The sequence below is a fragment of the Trachurus trachurus genome (assembly GCF_905171665.1).
Source record: "Trachurus trachurus genome assembly, chromosome: 10".
NCBI classification, from domain to species: Eukaryota; Metazoa; Chordata; class Actinopteri; order Carangiformes; family Carangidae; genus Trachurus; species Trachurus trachurus.
This window is the reverse complement of record NC_139894.1, coordinates 5,972,497-5,997,215: the sequence shown is the minus strand read 5'-3', so window position 1 is coordinate 5,997,215 and position 24,719 is coordinate 5,972,497. Positions and strand designations below refer to the sequence as shown.

The window sequence follows — 24,719 nt, the reverse complement described above, 5'->3', positions numbered from 1 at the left end:
CCAACAACTCCACAATGCTCTGGTGGACAAGTTGTGACCTGCACATTCACCACGCTATTAGATAATAACAGAACGTTACCAGACAGAGTTGTTTTAGAGGGAAATTCATGCAAAACCGCTGATGCGCGTTCCCGTTGGTGGCAGTTTTTCCACAACATCATAGGCCTCTGTCAGTATATTTGTGCTTTTATGTCATGTATGTGTGGTAAATGGATGTTGAAATTTTTTAATGTTTTAATGTTTTTAAATTGCACATTTGGAGTTTGGGGAAACGTAATTTCGATCCCCTGTGTAACTGTCAGTTACATTGTGTGATTGACAATAAAGTTTACTGAACTGAACTGAACTGAACAGTTTTCCATCAAGCAGTCTCTGCATTTACCTCTAAAACAACTCTGTCTGGTAACGTTCTGTTATTATCTCATAGCGTGGTGAATGTGCAGCTCACAACTTGTCCACCAGAGCGTTTTGGAGTTGTTGGATTGTGTATTTGATGAGTTTGATGAGGGAAACCAAGAAATCCCATTAGCCTCCGTAGCGTAGCTCTGAGCAGCTTGCGGCTCTGCTCCGCCGTTTTAAAAATAGCTTGCACCAACAAATAAAGGTAATGAACTTACTGCTATGACTATAGCGATTATGGCAATGGGCCAGTTTGCCAAAATGTTGAACTATCCCTTTAAGGTGTGATGCTGTAGGGATGAAGTCATCAGTGTTCAATGTAAGCGAGGTAAAGTGAAAACCACACACCTCTACTCTACCACCTTGGATAAAATAAATAAATAAAGGGGGACACTGTTTGGTGTGCAAGAGTTGTGAGGCAGTGATGAGTTAACTTTCCTTCAGCAAAAATGTCACTGACTGAAAGCAGACTGGAAGTCCAAACAATAAATCTGGAAACTGAAAGAAGTTGAGTGAGGGCAAATGGTCTGTGAGCGTGTTAGTGTGTTAGTATGTTAGTGTGTGAGTGTGTGTAGGTGTGTTTGTGTTTGCAGGAAATGTGACCATGTGGAAATCATTAGATGTAGGCTGATTCAGCATGCTGGCATATTTGTGTGTTTACACGTGAGTGTGTAGAGTGTTTGTCTGCCACCTCCAGGCTCCAAGTTCAGTAAGTCAAGCACCACACCCCCAACCTCCACACACACACACACACACACACACACACACACTCACATGTCACGAATCATTTCTAACTAGACTTCCAGACCTTAATTATATCCAATACTTGCTTACCCCAAACCTTTGTCCCTGAGGACAGTAGACTTCACTGGTCGACACTTCCTAATGATTAATTATATTGGTATAAAAACTGGTTGTGAAGAAAGGATTTACAGCTCTTAATGTCTAGATGAGGTTACTGTACCTCTATGGGCTGTATTAGATCTGTGGTGAATACAGGCTGGGATGTGCAGTAAGTGCATACAAAAGAGTCATTGACTGCTTCAGAAGTTGATCCTGATCCATAACCAGCTGCTTCTAGCTCTCTGCACAGCAAGGTTGGTTTTGACACTACAGGTGTTGAAAATGGGCAGGATTTGTGACTCACACACAGAACCACTGACTCCTTACAGTCACAAATGAACCCATTATGTTGGACTTTCAAATTTATTGAGTGTGATTAAACATGCATTCTCAGATGTACACATGTATCCTACGCAGGTCAAACATATGGAGATATTTGTTCAGATACTGTACACTTTCTTTCTGGAAGTCCTTTACTCTTTCATTTGAGAGTTGCAAGTTTTAGTACTTTTAGTCTAATTATTTTGTGTCTATATGTATTAGCGAGCTTAATAATAACATCCTCAGCTAATTATATGGATGTTGGACTTGTCAGTGCAATGCTAAAACCTTGCAAGTCTTCATTGTAGTCCTCTAAATATCTTTGCAAAAGTATTATTGCTCTTTGGCCAAGACAATTTGAGCCGAGTGTCTGAGACTCTCTTTCCTTTGGAAACTGGACAAACTTCACTAATTTACCTGTGGTTACAGCGCACAACCTCAAAATTTCAAAACAATCCTCCAACTCTAGATCTGGGTCATTTGATCAGAGAGAGAGAGCGATGATCTACATTTCTTGCAGCCCTTGAATCTTCACTTTCTGTGATAAACTTAAAAATTCACTGAGCCTCGTAAAAAAAAGTACTGGAGTCTTGAGGTCTTGGGTTCAATCCGGAGTCTGCTTTTAATTTTGAAGTCCAACACCCAAAGTAAATATTCAAAAAGCCCTAGGAAATAAGGGTCAACTGTTGAAGCCTGTGTGCCTCCACACCACCGCTATCACCCAACTTCATTACACAGCTGAAAAAGCCCGCCAAAAAGGTGTAGCCTAAGGTTTCTGCTTAAACCTGACTCAGCTTCATCAAACATACCCTTTCCTTTGAATATTCAAGCCTATATTTCTTCAGCATTTTGTTGGCTATAATGCCTCAATTTGCCAGACTTTATAAGCCCCTGAAAAACACATCCAAAGGAGTTATGCAAATCGACTGTGTCATAGGCAATATAACTTCCTACATGAGTTAAAAAGCAGCACTGGGACACGATCTTAGCCGCTTAGCTGTAATTCAAAAACCTCACCAGGAGACATTTAGAGAGTTCTAGAAATACATTATAAGCCTCATTAGTCATATTTGTAGGTATAGAGACCTACAGTATCACACTGTGAAATGACACTCTACCCATGGAGCTGCACAGGACCCCTGGCGGTGTATCCAGAACTGCTGAACACATTAGCCAGTTAATGGGGTCCTTATAAAGAGTAGGAGAGAGGAGGGGGAGAGTGGCAGCAGGGGAGCCAAAGTCAAAGGGCATGAAGGGGGCAGGGAAGTCATTGACGAGCAGATAGGGAGGCTGAGAGAAAGACTTTAGCAAGTTGAGGAGGGGAATGGAGCAAGAGAGAGGGGGGAAAAAGGGGGAAGGAGGGAGAGGGGGAGAGGAAAGAGAGGGGTGAACCTCCTGAAAGACATAAATAGGCGAAAGAGGACTTGGAGCCTCGCAGTCACTCTTCCCGACAGCCACATCCACCGCTCTCCTCTCCCCTTCTCCTCACCTCCAGCCCTCCTCTCCAATAATCTGCTGCAACCCTTCATTCATCTGGAACCCTGAGAAAAAACAGTGAGTAGTTTCTGCACCGCACCGTCACCTTGTTGCTACACAACAGTACAGGGATACTTACATTTAGAAGATTGCACCCACTTCAAATTGAGGGAAGTGGCAATTGCATTACAGCATAACGCTACCAAACTTGCATGCAACAGTGATTTATGAAAACATACTGTGTATAAATGACAAGAGATTAAAACTGATTGAAACCAGCGATAGTTTCTATAGATGTCATGTTTTATATTTTTGGAAGAATTAGTGTGGCAATAAAATGCAAACATCTGCTGATAAATGTTAAACACATCTGGCTCTATTTCTGTGTTAATATGTCAGCATGCAAGGATGTGCTCCACATAAAAATAATTTACGTCACTCAGGAGAACACTTAACACCAGGACTTTTTATTGATCGAGGACACATATTAGTGTCAAAATCAAACTGATAAGTGAGAGACTAGAGTTAAAGAGTGCAAGATTATGAGTGCCAAGTTACTGCTCCCTCTCTGGAGAATTAAAATACTGGATAGTGAGGAGGATATGATGACATATATATAATATATAGTCAGGAAATTCATCTAGAATAGCTTTATTAATCTGTTATAATAATTGAGGCAGAAATGTAGAGCTCACACGACTGCACCAACTACTTTTATTTTAGTTAATGTCAGATCTCCCTCTGTCCATCCTGTGTTGCTTAGCTTGAGTTTGCAAGTCTAATCTGTTGAAAATAAACAGTGGAAAGGATTTACTTGAAAAATATTCCCTCTGACTCACATGCCCCACTTTAACTCAAGAATGACATGCACTGCTGCCAGAAAATTTGCCCTTCCCTCTCCTTCTCAGTCTCAGTCTCAGGCCATGTAACAGATCTTAGAGGAAAAATATGACCAGAAAAACAACAAAGTAGAGTCAATTGTCAATTAGCCAGAAAAATGATAGCTACACATCACACTAATATTAAGCTTTTAACAGAGTGTGGACGGATTGAATAAATCCTCTTCAAGAAAATCTAACTATTTGAATCCTTAGAATAAAGACAATATATTGGTAAAATTGTTGTGCACACTAGAGGCTGGGTGACTCAGCTTGACAATAACATCTTAACTACTTACTTTTCTTCTCCTCCAGGTCCTCCAAGCTCCCCCAAACCAGCCCTCATTATCATGGACACCACAAAGACCATCCTCTCCATCTCTGAGGCGCTCTACCATCTGATTGCCATGATGCTGACACTGAGCCAAGGCTTTCATTCACTGCCTGTTCCTACTGACATCCCCGCCTTGTGCACAGCCTCAGAATCGGCCCAGTACAGGCTAACGTTTCACGGCAAGTGGACTCAGGCAGCTTTTCCCAAGCAGTATCCAGTCTACCGTCCTCCGGCACAATGGTCAAACCTTATTGGTAAGTGCAGAGTTAAACTGCTTTGTGCACAGATTCTTTTTTTTTTATAAGAAGCAGATGTGGAAGGAAGGGGTTCTGATTGGTTGCGTAACAGAAAGCTAATGTAGAAATATTTCATCTACTGACCCAAATAAAAAGGAGGATATTCAATTCAATAAGTAATCACTTTCAATTAGTGCAATAAAGGAAATCTTTTCAACATAAGGACAACTACCGTCATACAGTCCATCTATTATCAAAAAATCCAACCTTCTTTTTAATATCACTCGGATAAACTGCTAATTGCAACATCCATCTCTGGGCCTCTCCTTTCCCTCCCTCCCTCCCTCTCTGCTCTTAGGGGTGACCCACAGCTCTGACTACCACATGTGGCAGCGTAATGAGTTTGCCAGCAATGGAGTGAGGGAGTTTGCGGAGAAAGGCGAGGCCTGGACGCTCGTGAAGGAAGTCGAGACGGCCGGCGAACGCATCCAGAGCGTTTATGGGATCCTCTCCGCTCCCGCTGTTGTGGGAGGAACAGGCCACATGAGCACTGAATTTGAGGTCTTCGCCAGGCACTCCTATGTAAGTCACTCTACACCTGGAAACCTTCAGTCTGAGTCAGGGCATTAAGTACACCAGAGGTCTTTTGCTAGGTCAGTATATATACATAACCTTGCACCACCAGGTCAAGTCTTTCTTGTTGTGAAAACATCATTTTTTTCTTATCTACAACACCTTTGGGTGCATTCATCTGGGTTTTCCCATTCAAATAAGTTTTAATTACAAGTGTGTTAAACTAGATCTGTTTAAAAAAATGCATGGTTGCTTGTGCATTTGCCTTTGTGAGGTTATTTGCATTGAAGATGCTGTGTTGCCATGTTGCAGCATTACAGCCATGAGTAAAATATTATTACCAACAGTAATGACAGCTAAAACCATTAAAAAAATCAGACTAGAGACAAGTGACTTATTAGCCAGGTAATAACTTAACATAACACTGCTACCTTAAGATAATAAAGAGTAATATTATGAGAAAGAGCACATTATATTCTTTTTTAACAAGGTTGGTGCAGCAAAACTGTAAACGCTACCATAAAACCAACCCCAGACTCTTTTTTCCATATACTGCACCCTAAAGAGAGCTTCCAAAATGTAGTGAGCCTAATTTATGTCTCTGCAAATTATATAAAACTCTGTAGGAGTTGGCTGTTAAACATCCTACTGATGGGTCCCTGGCTGGGTTATAAAACCAAGGACACACCTGACACTATGTTAGGCTTGGACAAAGGACGAGACAGAGCTGGGAGAGAAGAGAGGGAAAGGAGGTTTAGTTTGGAGGTGAGAGAAATGGAAAAAGTCCAGTTGGAGACTCAAGATGTTCACCAGCTCAAAACAAACTATACTTTAGCAATGAAATAACAGCACGTGTGCGAATGGAAATGATTGAAGTATTGGATTATGAATACCCAAAGATGATATTTAGTTCTAATTAAAAACATTATTAAGGCTTCACTTTACAGTACATTTGCCTCCAACAGAATAAAACTGTTTTTATCAGTTTATTTGCTGTTGTTAAAGTTAAATGAATGGATATATTCGATTAAAGTGGATAATAAAATCATTTTATAACAAAATTACAATGTGTAATGAAGGAGGCACATTATGGCTTTCATTTCCTTTTGTAACTCTGTGAATATAAGCGGAAAATGACTTTACCCATTTCTTCCTCTGTGGCTTTATCCCACAGTCCTGGACAAACCATAACATAACCCTAACAACCCTTTTACTTTCTCTGTCCCATGTCTTTCTCCTCTTCTATCTCCTTATCTCCACTTTCACCCACCTCCTCATTTCCCCCTCTTAATATTTTCTCTCTCCCTACGCTCCATCTTCCTCCCCATGCTCTACTTCCTCCATCTGCAGCTGTCGTTTGTCGTGCGGCTGATTCCAAGTCCAGACTGGTTTGTCGGCGTGGACACTGTCGATCTGTGCGATGGCGACCACTGGAAAGACAATGTGTCGCTGGAGCTTTTCCCATACGATGCAGGAACTGACAGCGGGTTCACTTTCTCCTCTCCAAACTTTGAGACCATCCCCCAGGACAAAATCACACAGGTGGGTCAATCGAAGCCAAGAGCAACATCGCATGGATCCAAAAGCCGCTAATTACAAACCATTTGAACACATGTGAAGCTTGTTGTTGTGCACACGCCGTGTTGCCTACAGATTATTATATTATCATTTAAAAATCAGCCAGCTGTTTCAAGTGATTCAGATAATTAGTCGGTTAATTAAATGATAGAAGATGAGATAAAGCTGATAATGAGAATAGCATTAGCACTGCACTACTCATAGATCAAACAGCGATTTAATCACAATTGATTAGTTTAAAGTGATACGCCAACATTTTTTTCCGTGTCTTGCCTCACTCCCGAGTCCATGACCAGCAGATAGACACCATCCTTTCGACTGTGCGTGCAGTAACAAGGGAGATAGAGCCGTATGGCCCGTAATTAGCTTAGCTCAAACACTGGAAGTGTATAGGTAGTGTTAGCCTGCCTCCTACCTGAGCCGAAATCAGCAGTCAGAAGCTGATTTAATTTTAGCTCTAAACTCTGTAAATATATCACTTTATCGACATTTCAAACATTTTTAGGTGAGAAAGTAGCCGTTTAGATCAGCAGTGTGTCGTTAATTTGTCTAAATACCAGCTGTTTACAATTTTGTTCAGACGAATTCGCCGCCACTCAAGCTAGCCATTGTGACCAACGCACTTCCGGTTACTTTCACAAACTAAAACACCCGTTGCCTTTTACATACAGAAAACCATGACGATAGAATTTGTGCTTTTACTTTGAAATAGGAAGCTAACCTACCCTCGATGTAGCTAGCTTGAACCAAAATAAACCGTCTTTGCTTGAACCCTCCGTTTTGACCGATCTCGTCCCGTTACCGGCATTTGACCGCTCAAGATGCCTTACCGGAGAGTTTTGTCAGCTCTGAGACGAAGATCGGCGCGCCGGTTTCCGTTTAGAGTTGCTGAAGAATTTCTCTGATGACTTTAGGTGGAGGCAGGCTAACACTACCCATACACTTCCAGCGTTTGAGCTAAGCTAATTGGCTTTGCACCAGCTCTGCCCGTATCTCCCTGGTTACTGCACGCACGAAAAAAAAAATATGTTGGCGTATCCCTTTAACAACTATTTTGACAGCCTCTTATGAGATCTACCAAAACATCTCCATTTTACATCTCCTGTAGTTCAACTTCCAACTTTTCCCCTCCACAGATCACCGCGTCCCTCCCCAGCCACCCTGCCAACTCCTTTTACTACCCCCGTCTGAAGCACCTCCCGCCCATTGCCAAGGTAACGCTTACCAAGATAAAGAAGACCAACCAGATCATCAGCCTGCCTGTGGAGCCCACCCAGTCCAACCAACTGCCCACAGGAAATGAGATTGAGGAGGACACGCTCATAAGTAAGTCTGAAGAACACAAGGCGATGCACATTACTGGTTTCATGCTCGTCCACTCATTTACAGCTGAGGGCGTGAGCAGCACGCAAAAAAGTATTTCAATGTATCCAACAAAGGCAATGAAGAAAACAACAAGCTAGTAAACAACACACCATCTCAAATACTCAAGAACTTAAATAGCTAACAAATTATACTAAATTTAATTAGTGAAATCAGTAGTTTAACACTACATTTCCGTTCAATGTGCAGTGATTCAATGATACACTTTTAAACAAAAAAATATATAAGCTTTATCTTGTGCTAAAGTCAGATGTGAGGATTATATATAACACAAAACCAGGAGCCTAACCCTAACCTTTGTATTTTGCTGACTCAGACAAAAGCATTTGCTAACCATTACAGGCCACACACAAGCTCAATTACTTCCAACCAGAAACCAGAGAGAAGCCAAGCAAGAGGAGGGCATGCATCAGAAAATGCCACGGGCACATCTGGCATCCAGTGGAAAAAGTCTAAAGATGAGAGAGGGAGAAAGTGAAACAGCATTTTTAAGAAAAGCTGTGTAGAAATTATGTACAATCAACGCTTGGGTCGTGAGTCAAAATGGGATACAGACACGCATGTTTTTTTTTTAACAAGACCTGGATCCATAAGTTGAAGCTGGATTTACTTAATGTAGGTTCCCAGACAGTTAAACTTTAAGACTCCCTGTTGTACAGATTAGTGGTAACAGTAAAACAGTCTAACTGCAAGGACGAATAGGACGACAGCTTGGAAAAATAAAGATGAAGAGCGTGTCAAACTTCAAGTTAAGCCAACAATGCAGTAGTCAAACAACCTGTCTGTGTGACTGATGTTCTCCGATGTGACAGGATGGGGGAAAATGACCTTTTACAAAAACACAATTCACCGCAAAAAGTTTAACTAGATGACTCGACCAGGAAAAAAGTTTCTTTAAGGGGGGAAAAAAAAAATGAACCGATAGCGTGTCAGCCTGGCAGTAGAGCTGACAGTGCGGTAATCAGATTCAGTGTTGAGAATGACTGTAAAGGTTTGACTCAGCATCACAGACTACAAGTCCGTTCCCCTGACTACCCATCAACAAACAGCAGAGAGGGGCCAAGAATCTGTTGGGGTTTCCTGCCCTACTCCCAGTGCTCCATACTACCCCTGCAACTGTTTAGCCTTCCCTTGCTCCATTAAAACCTTCATCTCTTTCAAGACGTCTCCCTCAGGGGGTTGAACAAACATTTTCATTACAGATTAACATTCACCTGCTTAGGACTTTTTATCTACGACATACAGTGCTGACATAAAATAAGATAAATTAGCATTGCTTCTTGTAACATCAAGTTATACTTCTCTCTGTTCTTAATGGACGCACAAGATGAACGGAGATGTCGAAATCAGCCTTTACTTGACGTGCATGTCCAGCCCCTCCGTCCATCCGTCTGTCTGTCCATGCAGCTTCCATACCGCCTCCCATCCTTCTGCTTTTCTACTCCTGAACCCACAGCTAAGTCTGTGATACATATCAGCTGTATGCAAGGTCACAACAAGGTTGTCTGAGGTAGCTCAGCAGGTTCATGACGTTGGAACAGGAGAGTGAAAGCAATAAAAAAAAAAACATGATATAACCGAAGATTTCAATGATTGCATTACAGGTTAGCTGAAAAATCTTTAAGAAAGAGACAGCTCCATTTCCCTGCATTACAGATGAAGTGCATTATTGCAAGGCAATAAATCTCCATCTGCACTGTGGAGTTATTAAGTGATTCCTCTGTTTACTGTAAGGAGGGGGTATATTGGCTAAGAGCAAGCACAGTCAGCAAAGACTCAGTAAATGAAGGTTAAGAAAAATAAAACAGAACTACAATTAAACATACTGCAAACACCAGCAGGACAGCCACTGCCAGGAATCTATAACGAGAAACTATGGGTTCATAAAGAGCTGCACACACAGCATGCCATCATTTACTGGAACTCCCTTTTATTATGGTTTTACTTTTTTAGTGCCAAACAAAGGTGGAGAAGCAGTGATTTTCCTGCTTATTATTTATTCCACTCCTTTCCATTCAAGTCTATAAAAGGACCCCCAAATATCAACTTACACATGTCAATACAATAAACATAGTAAATGCTCCAAGAGTTGGAAAACAGCACCTTTATAGAAAGGACAACCTAAACCTGAATGTTACTTAAGTTGTAACGCTCCCCTCTCCTCTGTCTGTGCAGATACCCCCCTGGACTGCGAGGTGTCAGTGTGGTCGCCATGGGGCTTGTGCAAAGGCAAGTGTGGAGACTCGGGCGTGCAACACAGGACACGCTATGTCCTCATGCATCCAGCAAACAACGGACTAGCCTGCCCCCTGCTGGAGGAAGAGAGGAAGTGCTTCCCAGACAACTGTTTATGACTAAGCCAGGACAGGAGGGAAAAGAAAGAAAGGAAGGAGAGGAGAGAGAAGAAAGAGAGGAAATCCAGGAAAGGGAGGAAGGGACGGAGACGGCGAAACAACAGTAAAAGGTCTACTGTGTATTCACTTGAGGCATAAATATGACCAACCAGACCTCTTTTTCTCCCTGGCCACGGCCCCTCCCTGTGCACTGATTGATAGTCTCACTATTTAATTGGGAGAGTTGAACTCAATCACATTGACAGATCTGACAGTACTAGAGAAGTGTAGTTTAGCAACATTGCTATTAGACACCGATTCAGTTTTGATAGACTGCCAATTTTGTGTGGGGGTAAAATAAAGTTGTTTTAGACACAGCCTCTAACTAAAAAAAACAACAACATATGTTCATATTATAAGTGGGTTTGGTCTGATATTCCTGAAGATCACAGACACTTGTTTGCCCACAGTGGATTATAACTCCCAGCAGGTTTAATCAAATGGATTTGTAAATAAATCCACTCGATCTAAAATTCACAAATCCAGGAAACACTTTGAGAAAATCCAAATATTAGCTCCTGCACAGGGGAAAAACGTGACGCTTCAGTAGTTCCATTAAGCTGAAGTACTTCAAGTTGGGCCTCTGAACAATGCCGCATTATAAACATAATGTTTACAGAGACATTGTGGGTAATTTTCCTGAAGACAAAGAATATATTTATTGACAGGATTTTAACCTGTAGTGTACAGTATATCAAATCTGATAGCAATAGTTTGTATTCCTTTGTTACTGAGATATTAGTTCAATACAGAAAATATGTTTTTGGTTAATAAAAATGATAAAAAATGTACAAAAAAAAATTATGTTTTCTGTATGGTCAATAAAGTGTAAATATCTTTTAAGACAATGTCATTGAGACCTTTTTCATCAAGAAAGAAATGCTCCTTTTGAAAACTGAATATATTTTGAGTATATTTGCAGGTTTATTGTTGGACTTTACATGGGCAACAGTTGATTTTTCGTGTGAGAAATTTCCATGATATGGACCGCACTCATTCTTTGGTGCTTTTGCTCAGTGTTTTGACTGTAAAATCTGAACCACACATTTAGGCTTACTTATATCTGGGTTCCCAAGGTAATATAACAAACACTGCAGGATCAAATTGACTATAGAGAGAAATACTTTTCACTGAATGGCCTGGATTTAGGCCCTGGTGTAGGCTCAAACTTGCCCTGATGAAGTGTTGGTCATAAAATGGATAAGGGTGCTCACCAACTATTTAAAAACAGCTCACCAAAGTCCTGAAGCCCTGAACTCTTATAGAGCTCAGCTCGTGCTGCAGCATCCAGTGCAGCACACCTCACTATGAAGCTGGCGTCCCATCTAATAGACAGAACAGACACTGGTTACATGTAAAGCTACCTCTTTTTTCATATGTGAAACAGATAAAAATCACTTATGACCTTCCCGCCCCCTTTCCCACCTACCAACAGAGAAAGCATACTGTAGATGACAGATTGAATAGCAATAAGGACTAAACATCTGGTGCAAGAAGAAGCTCCTTCCGTTTTGAATGACGAGGGAGGGGAAAATTACTGAGCAGATCCAGTTTCTGGCTTTCATTTACAGGAGTTTCATCAGCTAAGCCTGAGAGTGGTCAGGTTTTAAGTGTATCCCCAGTGCAGTATATGATGAAGAATATCACAGGTGGTACCCATTCTCAAAACATAGGTTTACTGTCTGTTATATCATTTGTATTGGTATGTTGAAGATAAACAAAAACTGGTAGAGTCTTTAACATGTATGTTTTTAACATATGAAGAAGATAATATACACATGATGCATGATAATTTACCTCACCGTAAGTTAAATACACTCACCAAGTACTTAATTAGAAACACCTGTGCACCTGCTTCTTTATGAAATTATCGAATCAGCCAATCATGCAGCAGCACAATGCATTACATGCTGCAGCTACAGCTTAGGACCCTCAGTTACTCAAGTTTACTAAAAACAAAAAAACAGCCGGTGAGCAGCAGCTCTGCAGACAGACACGCCTTGTCGATGAGAGAGATATGGCCAGAATAGTTTCAAGCTGACAGAAAGGCTACAGTGACTCAGATAACAATCTCCGTTTTAAAAATTGGTCTCTAAATGCACAACATGCTGAACCTCGAGGTGCATGGGCTTCAACAGCACCACTTTGGGTGTCACACATGTCTGCCAAGAGTAGAAATCTCAACCTGCAGTGTGCAGGCTGCCAGCATACAGATGGTAAGGTCATCATTTTCAAAATGAGCAGAAATAATGAACCCAGCTTAACTTGTGTCAATGATCTGGTGATGGTGAAATAGTGAAGGGAACGTTTTCTTGACTCACTTTTAGCATCTTAATACTGTACATATCACTTGTCCGGATGCCACAACTTGTCTGCATGTTGGAGCTCACCCCCCGTGCAGCCGATATAGCCACAAGTTACCATCTTTAAAATGCTACTCTATAATGTGCCATGTCACAAAGAAAAGAAAAATCTCAAACTGGTTTCATCAACATGAATGGGAAGGCTGCCGAGGTACAGTGAACTCACTGTTAACAAATCTGAATCTAGTCCCTTGACAGAAGATTTTCTGCATGTAGAGTATGCACAACTGAATAAACTACAGAAATCATGTCAACATGGAGCCGAATCTCCAAAGTATGTTTCCAACATCTTGTGGAATCCAAGCCACAATTAAATATTAAATAACTTATTAGTGAAGTAAGTAAAATATGGTAATGGTAGCGCCAAATAGCACTAGATTACAAATATCTAATGGTAGTATTCATTAGAAAAATGTATGATTTAGATGTTTGCAGACACTACATAAATCCATGGCAGTTTAGTAGAAGGGAATCCATTACATAAATGGCAGGTATAACAAACATATTGATTTAGCATTCACATTTTCTGTAAAACTACTGAAGTGTGGGAGGAGAGGGAAAGCTGACTCTTTGCTTACCTTCAGGATGACTTTTTACAGACGCTAAATATGAGAAGAGTTTATTCAGTGTGTGGGTGTGCTGGGGTTTACTTTATAAAAGTGACCTCATCTTAGGTAAGCATATGGCAACTATTGTATACAATGGTTTGGATTACAATTTCCCTTCAATTTCTGAGGGGATCTGCACTGTAGTACCAGACACAGGCACTGGTAACCCTTACTGTGTCAAAGGTTAAAGGGTGATATCCATACTTTAAGAAATACACCTTAGTTGTAAGGCACATGAAGAGTTAATTTATCTAATTTGTAAAGCTTAAACATCAATCATATATTTTCCAGTGTACTCTAAACATGCACATTGTTTGAAAAGAGGTCAGGCCCTGTCAAACACTGGTCTTAAACACCTTGCCATTGGCCGCCAGCTTAACCAGTCACAACACAACCAGAATGTCTCGTCACACAAAGCAGCAGCTGTTAATTTCTCACACTAGAAATATCTCCCTTGCAGCCCTCCACTCTACAGATCTGCTATACAGTAGGTGTATGTGGCTAAAGCAGATGAAAATACCTCAACTGGGAATCTACACACAAAAAAAAAGGGAAAGTCTAACTGAGCTACAGGTCAAACATTCAGTCACTGGCAAGGGTGTTGTAATCTAAAAGCTCATTGTTAACTGAAAATGGGTTTTCGAGGCATTGGCTTTTTGCTCCAGTGTTACCTGATGTTGGCAGCAGCCATGTATTTTGATCTCGGAGAGCAGGAGGAAAAATGCATCATTGAGGAGATTCCTGAGGACATGCTGGTGACCGGTGAGTCCTGCAGAAGGAATATTCCTCCTGAGTGTTGTTTACAATTTCAGCAGTAGGAATGAATGTGCAATTAGATTTTGAAAAGTGATCTGTGAACCGGCTTGCCCACGCGACTTCTGAATCACCCAGTGGTGTTATATGCAGTTTCATGATATTAAGATATTAAGTGCAAAAGCCACTTGACTTATATACTGCCCACATGCACATTGTAAATGAATCACAACTGTGTGTGTTTTTGCAAGGATGTGTATGCATGCACTCATGTGTGAGTGTTTCTTACCATCAGGTTATTTCTTGTTGGAGCCTTGGGATCTGAAGGGATTCAGCAACACCCCTCACTTTGGTGCCACTGTGACAGTCAGAGACCCAAACCATGAGGTACAGCACTGACAGGAGCACTGTCGGTTTATCACCAAGCCAGGGTCACACAAACCTGTCACCTTGCTGGTTTCTGCATTCAAACCAAACCTAAACAAGGTCAAAACCAACCCAACCAAATCCAATCAGTTTGACTGAATGTTAGAGCTTCTAATCTCCATTTTGTTTACTCATAGCTGCAGAAATCTGGGCCTAACAGCATCTTTTCTTCTCCTCAGGTTGTGCTGTCTAAGCGTTATGGTAAATTTGGTAAATTTACCTTCACATCTCATGCTTCTGGTCAGCACTATCTCTGCTTCCAAACCAACTCCACTAGGTTTTCTGTATTTGCTGGAGAACGGCTGGTGAGATCTGCGGACACGCACACACACACAAATAATTTAACATTAACATGTGAATTTTGCCATTATAAATATAGATATAAAACAGTTTAGAATCAGTCAGTACTCAGTAATCAGAAACAATCAATTAATTGTCTATTTACTGTGCCATACAGAAGCTGCATTTGGATGTTCAGATGGGAGAGCACACAATTGACCGCAACACAGACCACACTAAAGACAACCTGCAGACGCTGGAGAGCGGCCTCAGCCACCTCGTAGATCAGATGATGTACATCATCAGGCAGCAGGAATACCAGAGGGTAAATGAGAAGTATTTTCACTGATGATTATCATTCACCCCGACGCTGAACTGACCATCTGTTCTCCTCTCATTCAGGAGAAAGAGGAGGTGTTTCGTGAGATCAGCGAGGACACCAACAGTAAAGTGTTGTGGTGGGCGGTGGTGCAGACGTCCCTTCTGCTGTCAGTCGGTTTCTGGCAGATGAAACGACTCAAAGACTTCTTTGTTGCCAAGAAGCTTGTCTGACGATGGGATCGTGGCCTCTGACCTGTGAACAGTGTTCACCCTACTGCGTTGTCCACACCTCTCCCCAATCCTTAGTAAAGCAATAAATGTATCACTCAAACAGTGGTGTAGTCTAATTTGTTGTATAGTGGGTACATACAGTACTGCTTTAGGTGGGTAGCCTAAACTGTTCATACCTGTATCAGTGAATGTAAAAGAATAGGCTAATAATAAAAGTGCAGCTACACAAGACTTGGACAAGTGTATTATAATATTACGTGTATCATATTAAATTTAATTGAACAGGAAATTTGTGTTTTTCTCATATTGATTTCTGTTGCCTTTTTAATATAAAAACACAGCTCACTCACAATCACTTTGAATCTAATGTAACTTAGCCTCACTTTGAACCATACCAACAAAACAGCGTTTTAATGTCTAAAAATAATATAATATTAATAACCATGGCTGTTTGACTCTTCCCCAAGAAGTCAATGGTAGAAACATCGATTAAAATGCATTTATATTGCCAAAACACATTAAAACGTTATGAACAACATTTAGGCCTACTTACTTACGGTATTACTCGCGTTGTGGTACACAGAAGATTCAAGCTGTTATTTCTCTTCTATTTTTTTCTTCTATTATCTGTTTCCTGATTTAAAATGCTTCTTTTTTATGGTTTTCGTGCCCTTTGTAATCTGTTAATTGCGTGTTTGAGGTTTGAATGCAAAGTTTGTCCCGGTCCGCCATTTTTTTTGGTTACTCTCGTCTCGAACGCTTTGGAGTTCCGAGTTGTCTCGAACGCAGCATTATCACAACCGTTGATTGACGCAATTGACGTTAACGGCAGCTCCGTTAGCATTTAGCTTCGTTAGCAGCGGGGTATCCTGATCCAGGTAATAGATTACATTACATCTGTTACATGTGAAAGACTACAGGAAATGTTGAACTGGCTTGAAAAGAAAAAAAGGGGGGGAAACTCAGTGGTGACTGATGGAAAACAACACATCTAAATTGTTTAAAGCTAAATTAAAAACATTAAGTTACGCCTGTTTGATCATATTTTAACCCATCTTGTCCCCCGGCTTCGTCTATTTACAGGCCTTCAGATGTCGACCTGGATCTGCTGTAACTCCTGCTTTCTTTCCGTCAGTGCTGACCGTCAATTGGCTGTGACAACCTGTGGCCATATCATCTGCAGTGTCTGTTATCAGAAAAGTGAGTCATTAATAAAAACACTCACTGACTTCGTAGGCTAGTTACCTGTAGCTGCGGGCTTGGGCCTGCGGCTGTAGGAGGCCTGCTGCTGCTCCGGGGCAGGTGGGTGAAAACACGATGAGACAGGGACATCTGTTGGACTTCAAGTGATACTGCAGAGAGGAAAGCTTAGTTTTTTTTTTACACCGGATGCAGTATTTTAAGGCCTGTACATAAACGTTACTCCACAAGAACAGAGAGATGTGTTATCTTCTGTAGGACTGCAAGAACAGAAAGTTGTCATTAGTTTCTCTGCAGCTTGTTTTTGACACAAAACTTTTGTCTTGTTTGGTGTTCAACAACTATTGTGTGACCTGTCAGAAATTTGAAGTTCTGCAGCTGAGTTTCTTCTGAGGTATGAAATGTGTCCTGGTCAGAACTAACTTTGTTCTTCTTTCCACCTTGAGAAAAAAAACAAATTTCTCTGTTCTTGCGGAGTATATGCAACTTCACTGGCTCCCTGTTCATCAACGTATACATTACAAGCTCCTTCTGCTAACATTCAAAGCTCTCCATAACCAGGCCCCCCCATATCTCTCTAATTTGCTTCATCCTTATATCCCACCCCGTTCACTCCGTTCCTCATCCGCCGCCCTGCTTTCCACCCCCTCTTTCTCACTTACCACACTTGGTGCTCGGGCTTTTAGCTGTTCTGCACCTAGACTCTGGAATTCACTCCCACTACACATACGCACTCTGGACTCCATCGACACCTTCAAATCCCACCTCAAGACACACCTTTTTAAATTATCCTACTCCCTACAACACTCTGTCCCCTAACCATTTTATCCACCTTATCTATGTTTCTAGCCACACTGTATTTTCTTTGTATGTATTCATCTATGTGCTATTGTATTTATATCTGTTTTTGTTTCTTGTTTTTGTCTCATTTCTTACATGTAAGGTGACCTTGGGTTCTTGAAAGGCGCCAACAAATAAAATGTATTATTATTATTATTATTATTATTATTATTATTATTATTATTATTATTATTATTATTATTATATGTAACAGGACACGAAAAAAAAAAAAAAAAAGACAACAGGAGACAGGTAAATGAGTAGCACATATGAAATAAATCTTCCAGGGACAGATGATGACTTGTAGTTTCTGTAGGAAGGAGTGCAATGGTTCCCAGATCCTCCAAAATGTGTAGGCTACTATTTGTGATTAAGGTCATGAGTCATCTTCTCAAGAGGAATAAGAGCAGCAATCTGTGATATCCACATGTCGACTGTTATGTGGCGACCTGGGGAGTTGACCACCGCAGCAAGATACATTTTTTAGCCAGGCCCAGAAACAAAATAATTATTAACAGAGATCTGGTATCTGTGTCTGGAGTATGGCCCCCATACATTTCTGAACTCCTGTCCCCTTACCCCATTTCTCCCTAGCTTTTAACTCTCCCTCATTTTAACAGTGCCTGATTTGATTCACTTCTTACAATCCATAATTTCATCATAATGTCTTTTTCTGTTAACGTTTATTTTCTTTTGTTGCTGTTTTGCATATTTTGTCTTGCTGTAAAGCGCTTTGGATCAATCTCTGCATTGTATTGAATGTGCTATATACAGTAAAGCTGAGTTAAGTTGAGTTGATATTGTCCTTGGCTACCTGTAATCTCTGATCCTGTCATGCTATGTCAGTGAGTGCATATCATATCCCCAAATGAAATAAGAGAGAAATGACACTATTCAGCACTGGATGTGAGAGCTCATGGAGCTAGCTCTCTTGATCCCACTGTGGGGACCACAGATCATATTCATAAGCCACAGGTCTGTTCCTGAAGGATCTCATTTCAATCAAACTATTATATTTCAATCCGCTCCAGCTGCCAGAGTTATATTCAGGGGGTTGCACTCAATTGATTTTGTGTCTCATATGGAAACACTCTGAAAAGTCCTTTTGTTCAGTTTGTGTACAGGATTCAGGCTCTACATGTCCTCCTTTCAGTCTGATCCTGCAGTGATTATCCACTTTACAATGTTTTGTATATAGCCTATAATTACATCTTTTCTTTCAGGCAAACAAGGCAAGTGTTTGATATGCAACGCCAAATGTCAAGTATCACCTATCTCTGACAAAGTAAGCATCTTTCTTCTCATTTTAACGGCATCATCATCACTGTGTGGTTGTGGGGCTGTCTGCATAGGATAATATCACACATCATTTTGCAATCCTCATGTGGACGATGTCTTTGTTTCAGTGCAGTTCAGAGGTGAAGGCCTTGTTTTCTGACATCAACGTTGTGGCAACGAAACACTTCACAGAAGTCAGCAAAGTTCGGTCATCCTCTTGTTTCACATCATAAAATAGTCATATTAACTTTTCCGATTTCTGCACTGACCTCAAAACTGCAGTATTATTCCACAAGTCAGTTCAAGATGGTCTGCACAAAAAGCTGTGTTGTAGGGTTGTTTATCAAGCAATATGTATTTTAATATTACCCCGGGTATCAAATCTCACATAACACAGTTTCCTCACTCCTCTCAGGTTCTCATGTTTCAGGCAAGACATCAAAACAGACTGTTAACTCATTACCAACACAGGGTGAGGGATGTTTGTATGTTTGTTGGTGTGAATCTGTGTCTTTTCCCAAATATTCCCAAATAATGGATAATATTTTTTCATAGTATTCCTGAGCGTCAGAACATCACTTAACATTTGATCAATTACAGAATGATAAACTAGAGGAGGTGTTCGTCAAGATGAAGCAAGAAATGCATCAGATGACAAAGTGAGCTTTCTTGATTTTATTTTCTCGTGATTTATTATGAAAAAGTGTGGTTACTTTCACTATTCATTTTTTATTTTTCATCGCTTTAAAGGAAGCTGAATGAACAGAGTGCTTACATCTCAAAACTGGAAAACTCTCTTCAGCATCAGAGGTACAGCACAGAGTCCGACTCCACACTGATAGTCTCCCTCTTTCCAAACCACACTGTCTTTATTTTCCAAAATGTTTGCTAACAATTATTTGGCCGATGTTTCATTATAGTTTCCCCTTTCTCTTGATTATTTATCATTCTTCATCCACACACTATTTATGCATGAAGTATCAGATCTCCTACCGCATGTAAAAGACTAAATAAGGATCTATGCAGGCTGTGAAAGTGCTAATGACTTGGAAATAAATGCTGGCGTGTGACTTGTTGGACTTGGCTGCACCTCAGCACAAAAACGTCTTTACAATGAGCTGGCTGTTATGCGTCGCCACTCGCTAGGTGTCACTCCTGGCACATCCACTCCTGGCCTGTTTCAGCCAGAACCAAAGGAGTTTAAAGGGGCAGTGTTTTGGTTTTTTAAGAGAGCTAATTATCATGAACTAATGGTTTTTTGTGTCCAAGAGCAAATAATTCTGGATGAAACAAATAGTACAGCCTACAGAGCCACAAGGACCTTAAAGAAAAAAACCTTAATCCAAATGATTTTCCTGTCTTCAGGCCACATCGAGGGGACGAGGATCTTCCCCTCTTCTCATGATCGCTGTCTGTTTTGAACTGATTTGAACCTTTTATGTTGCTTTTCTCTCACAGCGTCAAAGCTTCTTCAGCGTCTCAGATGAGACACAGTTCTCAAACTCCACTCGGACCTAAACCAGGTAATAAATGATCATGTACTGTACGGTCTGTACGGCACACAGACACAACTCAATTTATCATATTGTTTCAATATTTTCTTCACTCTACTAGCATTGTCATCAGTGTTATGGTTGATGATTGTGTTTTAGTGTTAGACATGCTACATATTTTATACTGGCCTACTCAACCAAGTCAGAGATGAGTCCAAGTCCAGATAAAAGTGCAGCAGATGTTCCTCATACTGGTCTGTTCTTGTTGGTTACAGTTAGTCACTGTGATTCTTACTTACTCAACGCAGACATTTGTGTTTTTAAAATGGGATTTCAAGAGGAAATGACCTGATTTTCTTCAAACATTGAATTACTTTCAACTGTGATCTGTGATCTTGACAAGACGTGCAACAGTGACCAGACTCGAGCACTGATGAGAACCTGATCTAAAGGGTAAAGGATCACATTTGGTAACAGAAACATCAGTGTTCAACATTCAGATTCACTCTTATTTCTTACCTTGGCCAGTCAAGACTTCTACTTGTTGCATAACGTCTGTTCCGCCAAACTCTCCAAACAGGGCTATTTGAACAAAAAAGGACTAAGGAGAGCAAGAGGAGGCTTATGTAACCAGACTATGTAGAAACTCTTACGCTTAAAGGGACATTGTGTAACTTCTCCTGTTATCTATTCACGAAAATCGATTATTTGGTTAAAAAGTCTGTTTTTCATTAACCAGTAATCCCCCCCATCAACAAAGTGAAGTGTTCCTTTCAGCTCTGAATGAGCCGTTCATATCATTCATATCTACATGGAGCGGGTAAGCTCGGTGCTGCTGTGGTGTCGCCATGTTTTTACGTTCAGTGGCAGCGTGACGGTAGGAAACCACGGAAACTGTCGGCTCAGGTGGAGGTGGCGTCTGTGAAAAGTCACCGCGGTAACGCAGTGAGGAGGAATGTAGCGTTACACTGATGCTGCATTCACCTGCAGTCGGGCAGACGGCCGTCGCTAACAAACCAGATGTCATTTTAGTCACAGAAGTCGTGAGAAAGCCGGTAAAACGTGGGTCAGGTAAACAATACGACATCGCCATGACAACATATTGTCACGTGTATTGTTTTGCCTCGTGCTGACGGACCACTTGTTTACATAGAGGCTTGTTTATGTCGTTACCTGCAGCGGCTGTCGTCCGTCTGCCGTCTGCCCAATTTCACGTGAATGCAGCATGAAAAATACGATTGAGTTGCTTGCGATATACAACCGCAACGCTAGATGGGAGGAATTCCTACACAATGTTCCTTTAATTAGGCCACCGAACAACCATCCAACTGGCCTCAAGTCAGTGGACGTTTTCACATTTACCGCATAGCTACAAATAACTTCTTCGTCAATAATAGAAGATGTTGATGCAGTAGATGTTGATATGTTGCTGTTTTGTGTTTGCTGTCAGTCTTACAGATCCCGTTCAACTCGCCCGTGTCCCTCTCACGACACTCCTCAGTCACCAGCGTGTGAGTATTTCTAATATCACCAATCTTCCTCTCCTCTGTTGTTTCTCTTCATGCTGTGTTTTGTTTTAATTCTGCCCTTATTTGCCTCTCACCTCGCCACAGACCTCTGAGGTGAGAGGGAATGTAGGAGGTATTTCACAGTGCAAACAAGCTATAACCTGGGTTCAGGCCCGGTGTCTTATGTTAGCTTTAGCTGCTGTATGGCTTTGCCCTGCCCTTCGGCTATCTACACACACACACACACCTGAATAAGCTAAGCTTTGCTTGGGTTTAGTCAGGAATCCCTGTTGGGTTTCCTAGACACCGTTGACACAGGATTGATTGGCTTCCTGAATTTAATAGTGCAAATGTTGTTTTATCCTCAGAGACTTTAGTGAAAAGCGGCGCAGACGACGGATGGCTGATATTAACCCCGGTTTCCAGTGTTACCACCATTACTGCAGTGTGAATTAGTTTTGATTCAGAGAGAACAATCTGTTTTCTGCTAGATGTAATTTGGGGATGTTTATGACAATAATTATGTATTTATTTTATATGATGCTTGTCAAAATACTTAGTAAATCTAATGCGAATTTGATCTCAGTAAAAGTTTCACAAGATTTATGACTTTTCATTTTTTGAGAAGCCAAGCAAAGCCGCTTGGAATGAAACAGTAAATGTTGCTACTGCATAGATCTGTGGCTTGTTACTGAAAAAAAAACAAAAAAACACACACACACATCAGGCGCCACTGCGGGTTTCAGCCAAATGAACCCGAGCAGACTAATGAAGTGTGTTCTCCTGTCTGGCAGCGTGGAAAACATGGACGTGGATGAAAGGAGTCTGTTCAGGAAAGTAAGTTCCAGTGTTTCTCCTCCAGTGAAAGTCTATATCTGCCATTCGTCTAATACGGTGTTAATATAAAAAGATCTGCCAAGACGATACTACACCTTGCTATCTAATTCATCACTTTAGTGGATGGAAAATAAAAAGCCAGAACAAGCCAATAAAAAGTGATGATTTGCACTGATTCTCTCCGTGTGTCTGTCTTTCAGCCCAACACTGTCCCCAGACTGTCGTTAATCAGTCCTCCACAAGATGGACGAATGGGTACGTGCTCTGCTCCACCTGTCATAAAACTGCACTTTTACTGTTAACTGTAAGAAGAGCGTGTCAGATATTGGCCGTGAACTTGTGTCTGTTTTGCCCATTTCACTGGTGGTGTCATAACTCTTGAGAAGAATATCTGCTTCGTTTGATTCCCCCTCACCTTGAATGTGCAACACTGATGCTGCTTCTCTGGGAAATCCCATGTGTTGTGTTACATACTAAGACGTAACACAATCGAGTCTCAGTGTCTGGTAAATATCTGCATCTAAAGTTGCACACTGAAAAAAATGAGGTGTCACACACGGATACAGGCTGAATCCTGTTGCAGCTCAGCCGTGTTCGGGGGTTTATGGACGCCACAGTTGACCACCCACAGTGATTAAACCAATGCAGATGTTGCCAGTTGTGTTTTTTGGGGGATTAGGCCTATACTATACATGCTGAGCTCCTCCCTTCTAATTATGTGAATTAGTCAATTAAGGGATTTGAGGGATAAATTAGGTGACAGCTCCATAGTGCTGTCCGTATTTTCCCATTGTGTATTATTTGTTTTAAAGTCAATATCATATAGAAGAAAACCATAATACGTATATAACCAGCATCAGATTGATTGGACTTATTAAATGCTGCGGCTATTTAAAGACTCAGCTGACAGATTGATTTATTGTTACTACAAGTTAGGATGACATGTACCATTTATTATTCTATTCTCCATAGCAGATGGTTGTGTTCATGCCATAGGTGTTTTTCCCTGTCGGATATTGTGAGCTATTAATTACTCTGGAAGATGACTCGCCCATTTATCTTGTCTTCATTGAGATTTTTTCCGCTTGAAACTTACCACACACAGGTGATGTGATGGAAGAAAATAACACATGAGCCAGTAATGACCCCGAAAATATGTCATGTGTTTTTAAAATCATTATGAGCCATTACGTGTGTTAAGAACTGTGTTACACATTAACCGTGGATTTATCCGGTGTCATATTTAGGCACCGTCCCTCACAGATCGTCCAGTCACAGCACATTGGCCAACCACTCTGCCCGCTCTGCAACAGTCAGGTGACTCATTTAATTAATTATAGTCATCATTATAATGTTTATATCTGTTTCTAGAATATCTCTTACATCTTTGGGTTTTCCAGTATAAATGGATCTGTGGAGTTTTCATAAATTACAAAAAGGTTTTCAAGCTGCTCATTAAAGTCAATTGATGTATTATTAGTTTTGTTTTTCATGGCTTAATTTAACTAAAAGAACTTGAAGGATGAGTTGGGTTTCTTCACAATCCATGAAAGCCTGATTAATATTATCCCTCTGCACCATAAAGCTCATCATGTTTCTTTAAAAAATGACCTCAAAAAAAAAAAGAGAGAGAGAACACCAGTTTACTTGAGTTTGATTATAATTGGCTAAAAACCAGAGGGCAACTGTACATAATTACTCAGCCCTTGGAAATAGTGAAGGTCTGTATTGGTGAGATGGGAACATCTTGGAGAACTGGTGCTAACTAAGCTGCTGCTAAGCTTTTGGTCTTTTCATGGCCTCTGTTGACACTAATACAAGTGCTGTGTAATATATTTCTAACTGTGAAGTGTGTTTTCTGTACTTTATGTAATGATTTGTGTTGTGTTTTAGTGAAAGGAAACAAAAACAAACAAATATTTGTGTATTTAATCTCATATCACCTGCCACCTTGCTTCTAGCTATTACAAAATCTGTGCATGTTGCTCACACAAAACAAATCCTCTCTCTGTGTGAGTGAATTCTCTTGTCTCAGTCGTTTTCAGGGAACATCGTTGACTCCGGATATTTCATACGGCCACGGCTCTGGATGGAAGTCCCCTGTCTTCAATCCTCCCTCCTCCTTTAGACGCTCCATCTCCTCCCTCCATGTCTGCCTTCCTCCTTAA

At 40.9% G+C, this 24,719-nt stretch overlaps 3 protein-coding genes across 3 annotated transcripts; all 3 read left to right on the top strand.

Moving 5' to 3' along the window:
- The first annotated feature begins 2,982 nt into the window (after nucleotides 1-2,982).
- spon2b (spondin 2b, extracellular matrix protein) lies at nucleotides 2,983-11,161 on the top strand. The gene is made up of 6 exons (XM_083980690.1): nucleotides 2,983-3,117; nucleotides 4,233-4,505; nucleotides 4,846-5,069; nucleotides 6,411-6,602; nucleotides 7,775-7,964; nucleotides 10,197-11,161. Exons 2-6 carry the CDS (start codon nucleotides 4,268-4,270, stop codon nucleotides 10,373-10,375), a joined length of 1,023 nt encoding a protein of 340 aa, XP_083836816.1. The 5' UTR covers nucleotides 2,983-3,117; nucleotides 4,233-4,267; the 3' UTR covers nucleotides 10,376-11,161.
- A 2,832-nt stretch (nucleotides 11,162-13,993) lies between these two features.
- On the top strand, nucleotides 13,994-15,395 carry LOC310992342 (transmembrane emp24 domain-containing protein 11; the record flags this gene model as incomplete). Its single annotated transcript, XM_083980361.1, has 5 exons — nucleotides 13,994-14,147; nucleotides 14,434-14,525; nucleotides 14,744-14,869; nucleotides 15,022-15,168; nucleotides 15,246-15,395. The coding sequence occupies exons 1-5, from the start codon at nucleotides 14,018-14,020 to the stop codon at nucleotides 15,393-15,395; spliced, it is 645 nt and encodes a 214-aa protein (XP_083836487.1). The 5' UTR covers nucleotides 13,994-14,017.
- Nucleotides 15,396-16,246: 851 nt separating this feature from the next.
- rnf212 (ring finger protein 212) lies at nucleotides 16,247-24,719 on the top strand (the record flags this gene model as incomplete). Its single annotated transcript, XM_083981182.1, has 13 exons — nucleotides 16,247-16,273; nucleotides 16,479-16,595; nucleotides 18,659-18,720; nucleotides 18,842-18,916; nucleotides 19,129-19,185; nucleotides 19,314-19,372; nucleotides 19,464-19,523; nucleotides 20,172-20,236; nucleotides 21,657-21,717; nucleotides 22,509-22,551; nucleotides 22,752-22,806; nucleotides 23,799-23,868; nucleotides 24,587-24,719. Exons 2-13 carry the CDS (start codon nucleotides 16,487-16,489, stop codon nucleotides 24,717-24,719), a joined length of 849 nt encoding a protein of 282 aa, XP_083837308.1. The 5' UTR covers nucleotides 16,247-16,273; nucleotides 16,479-16,486.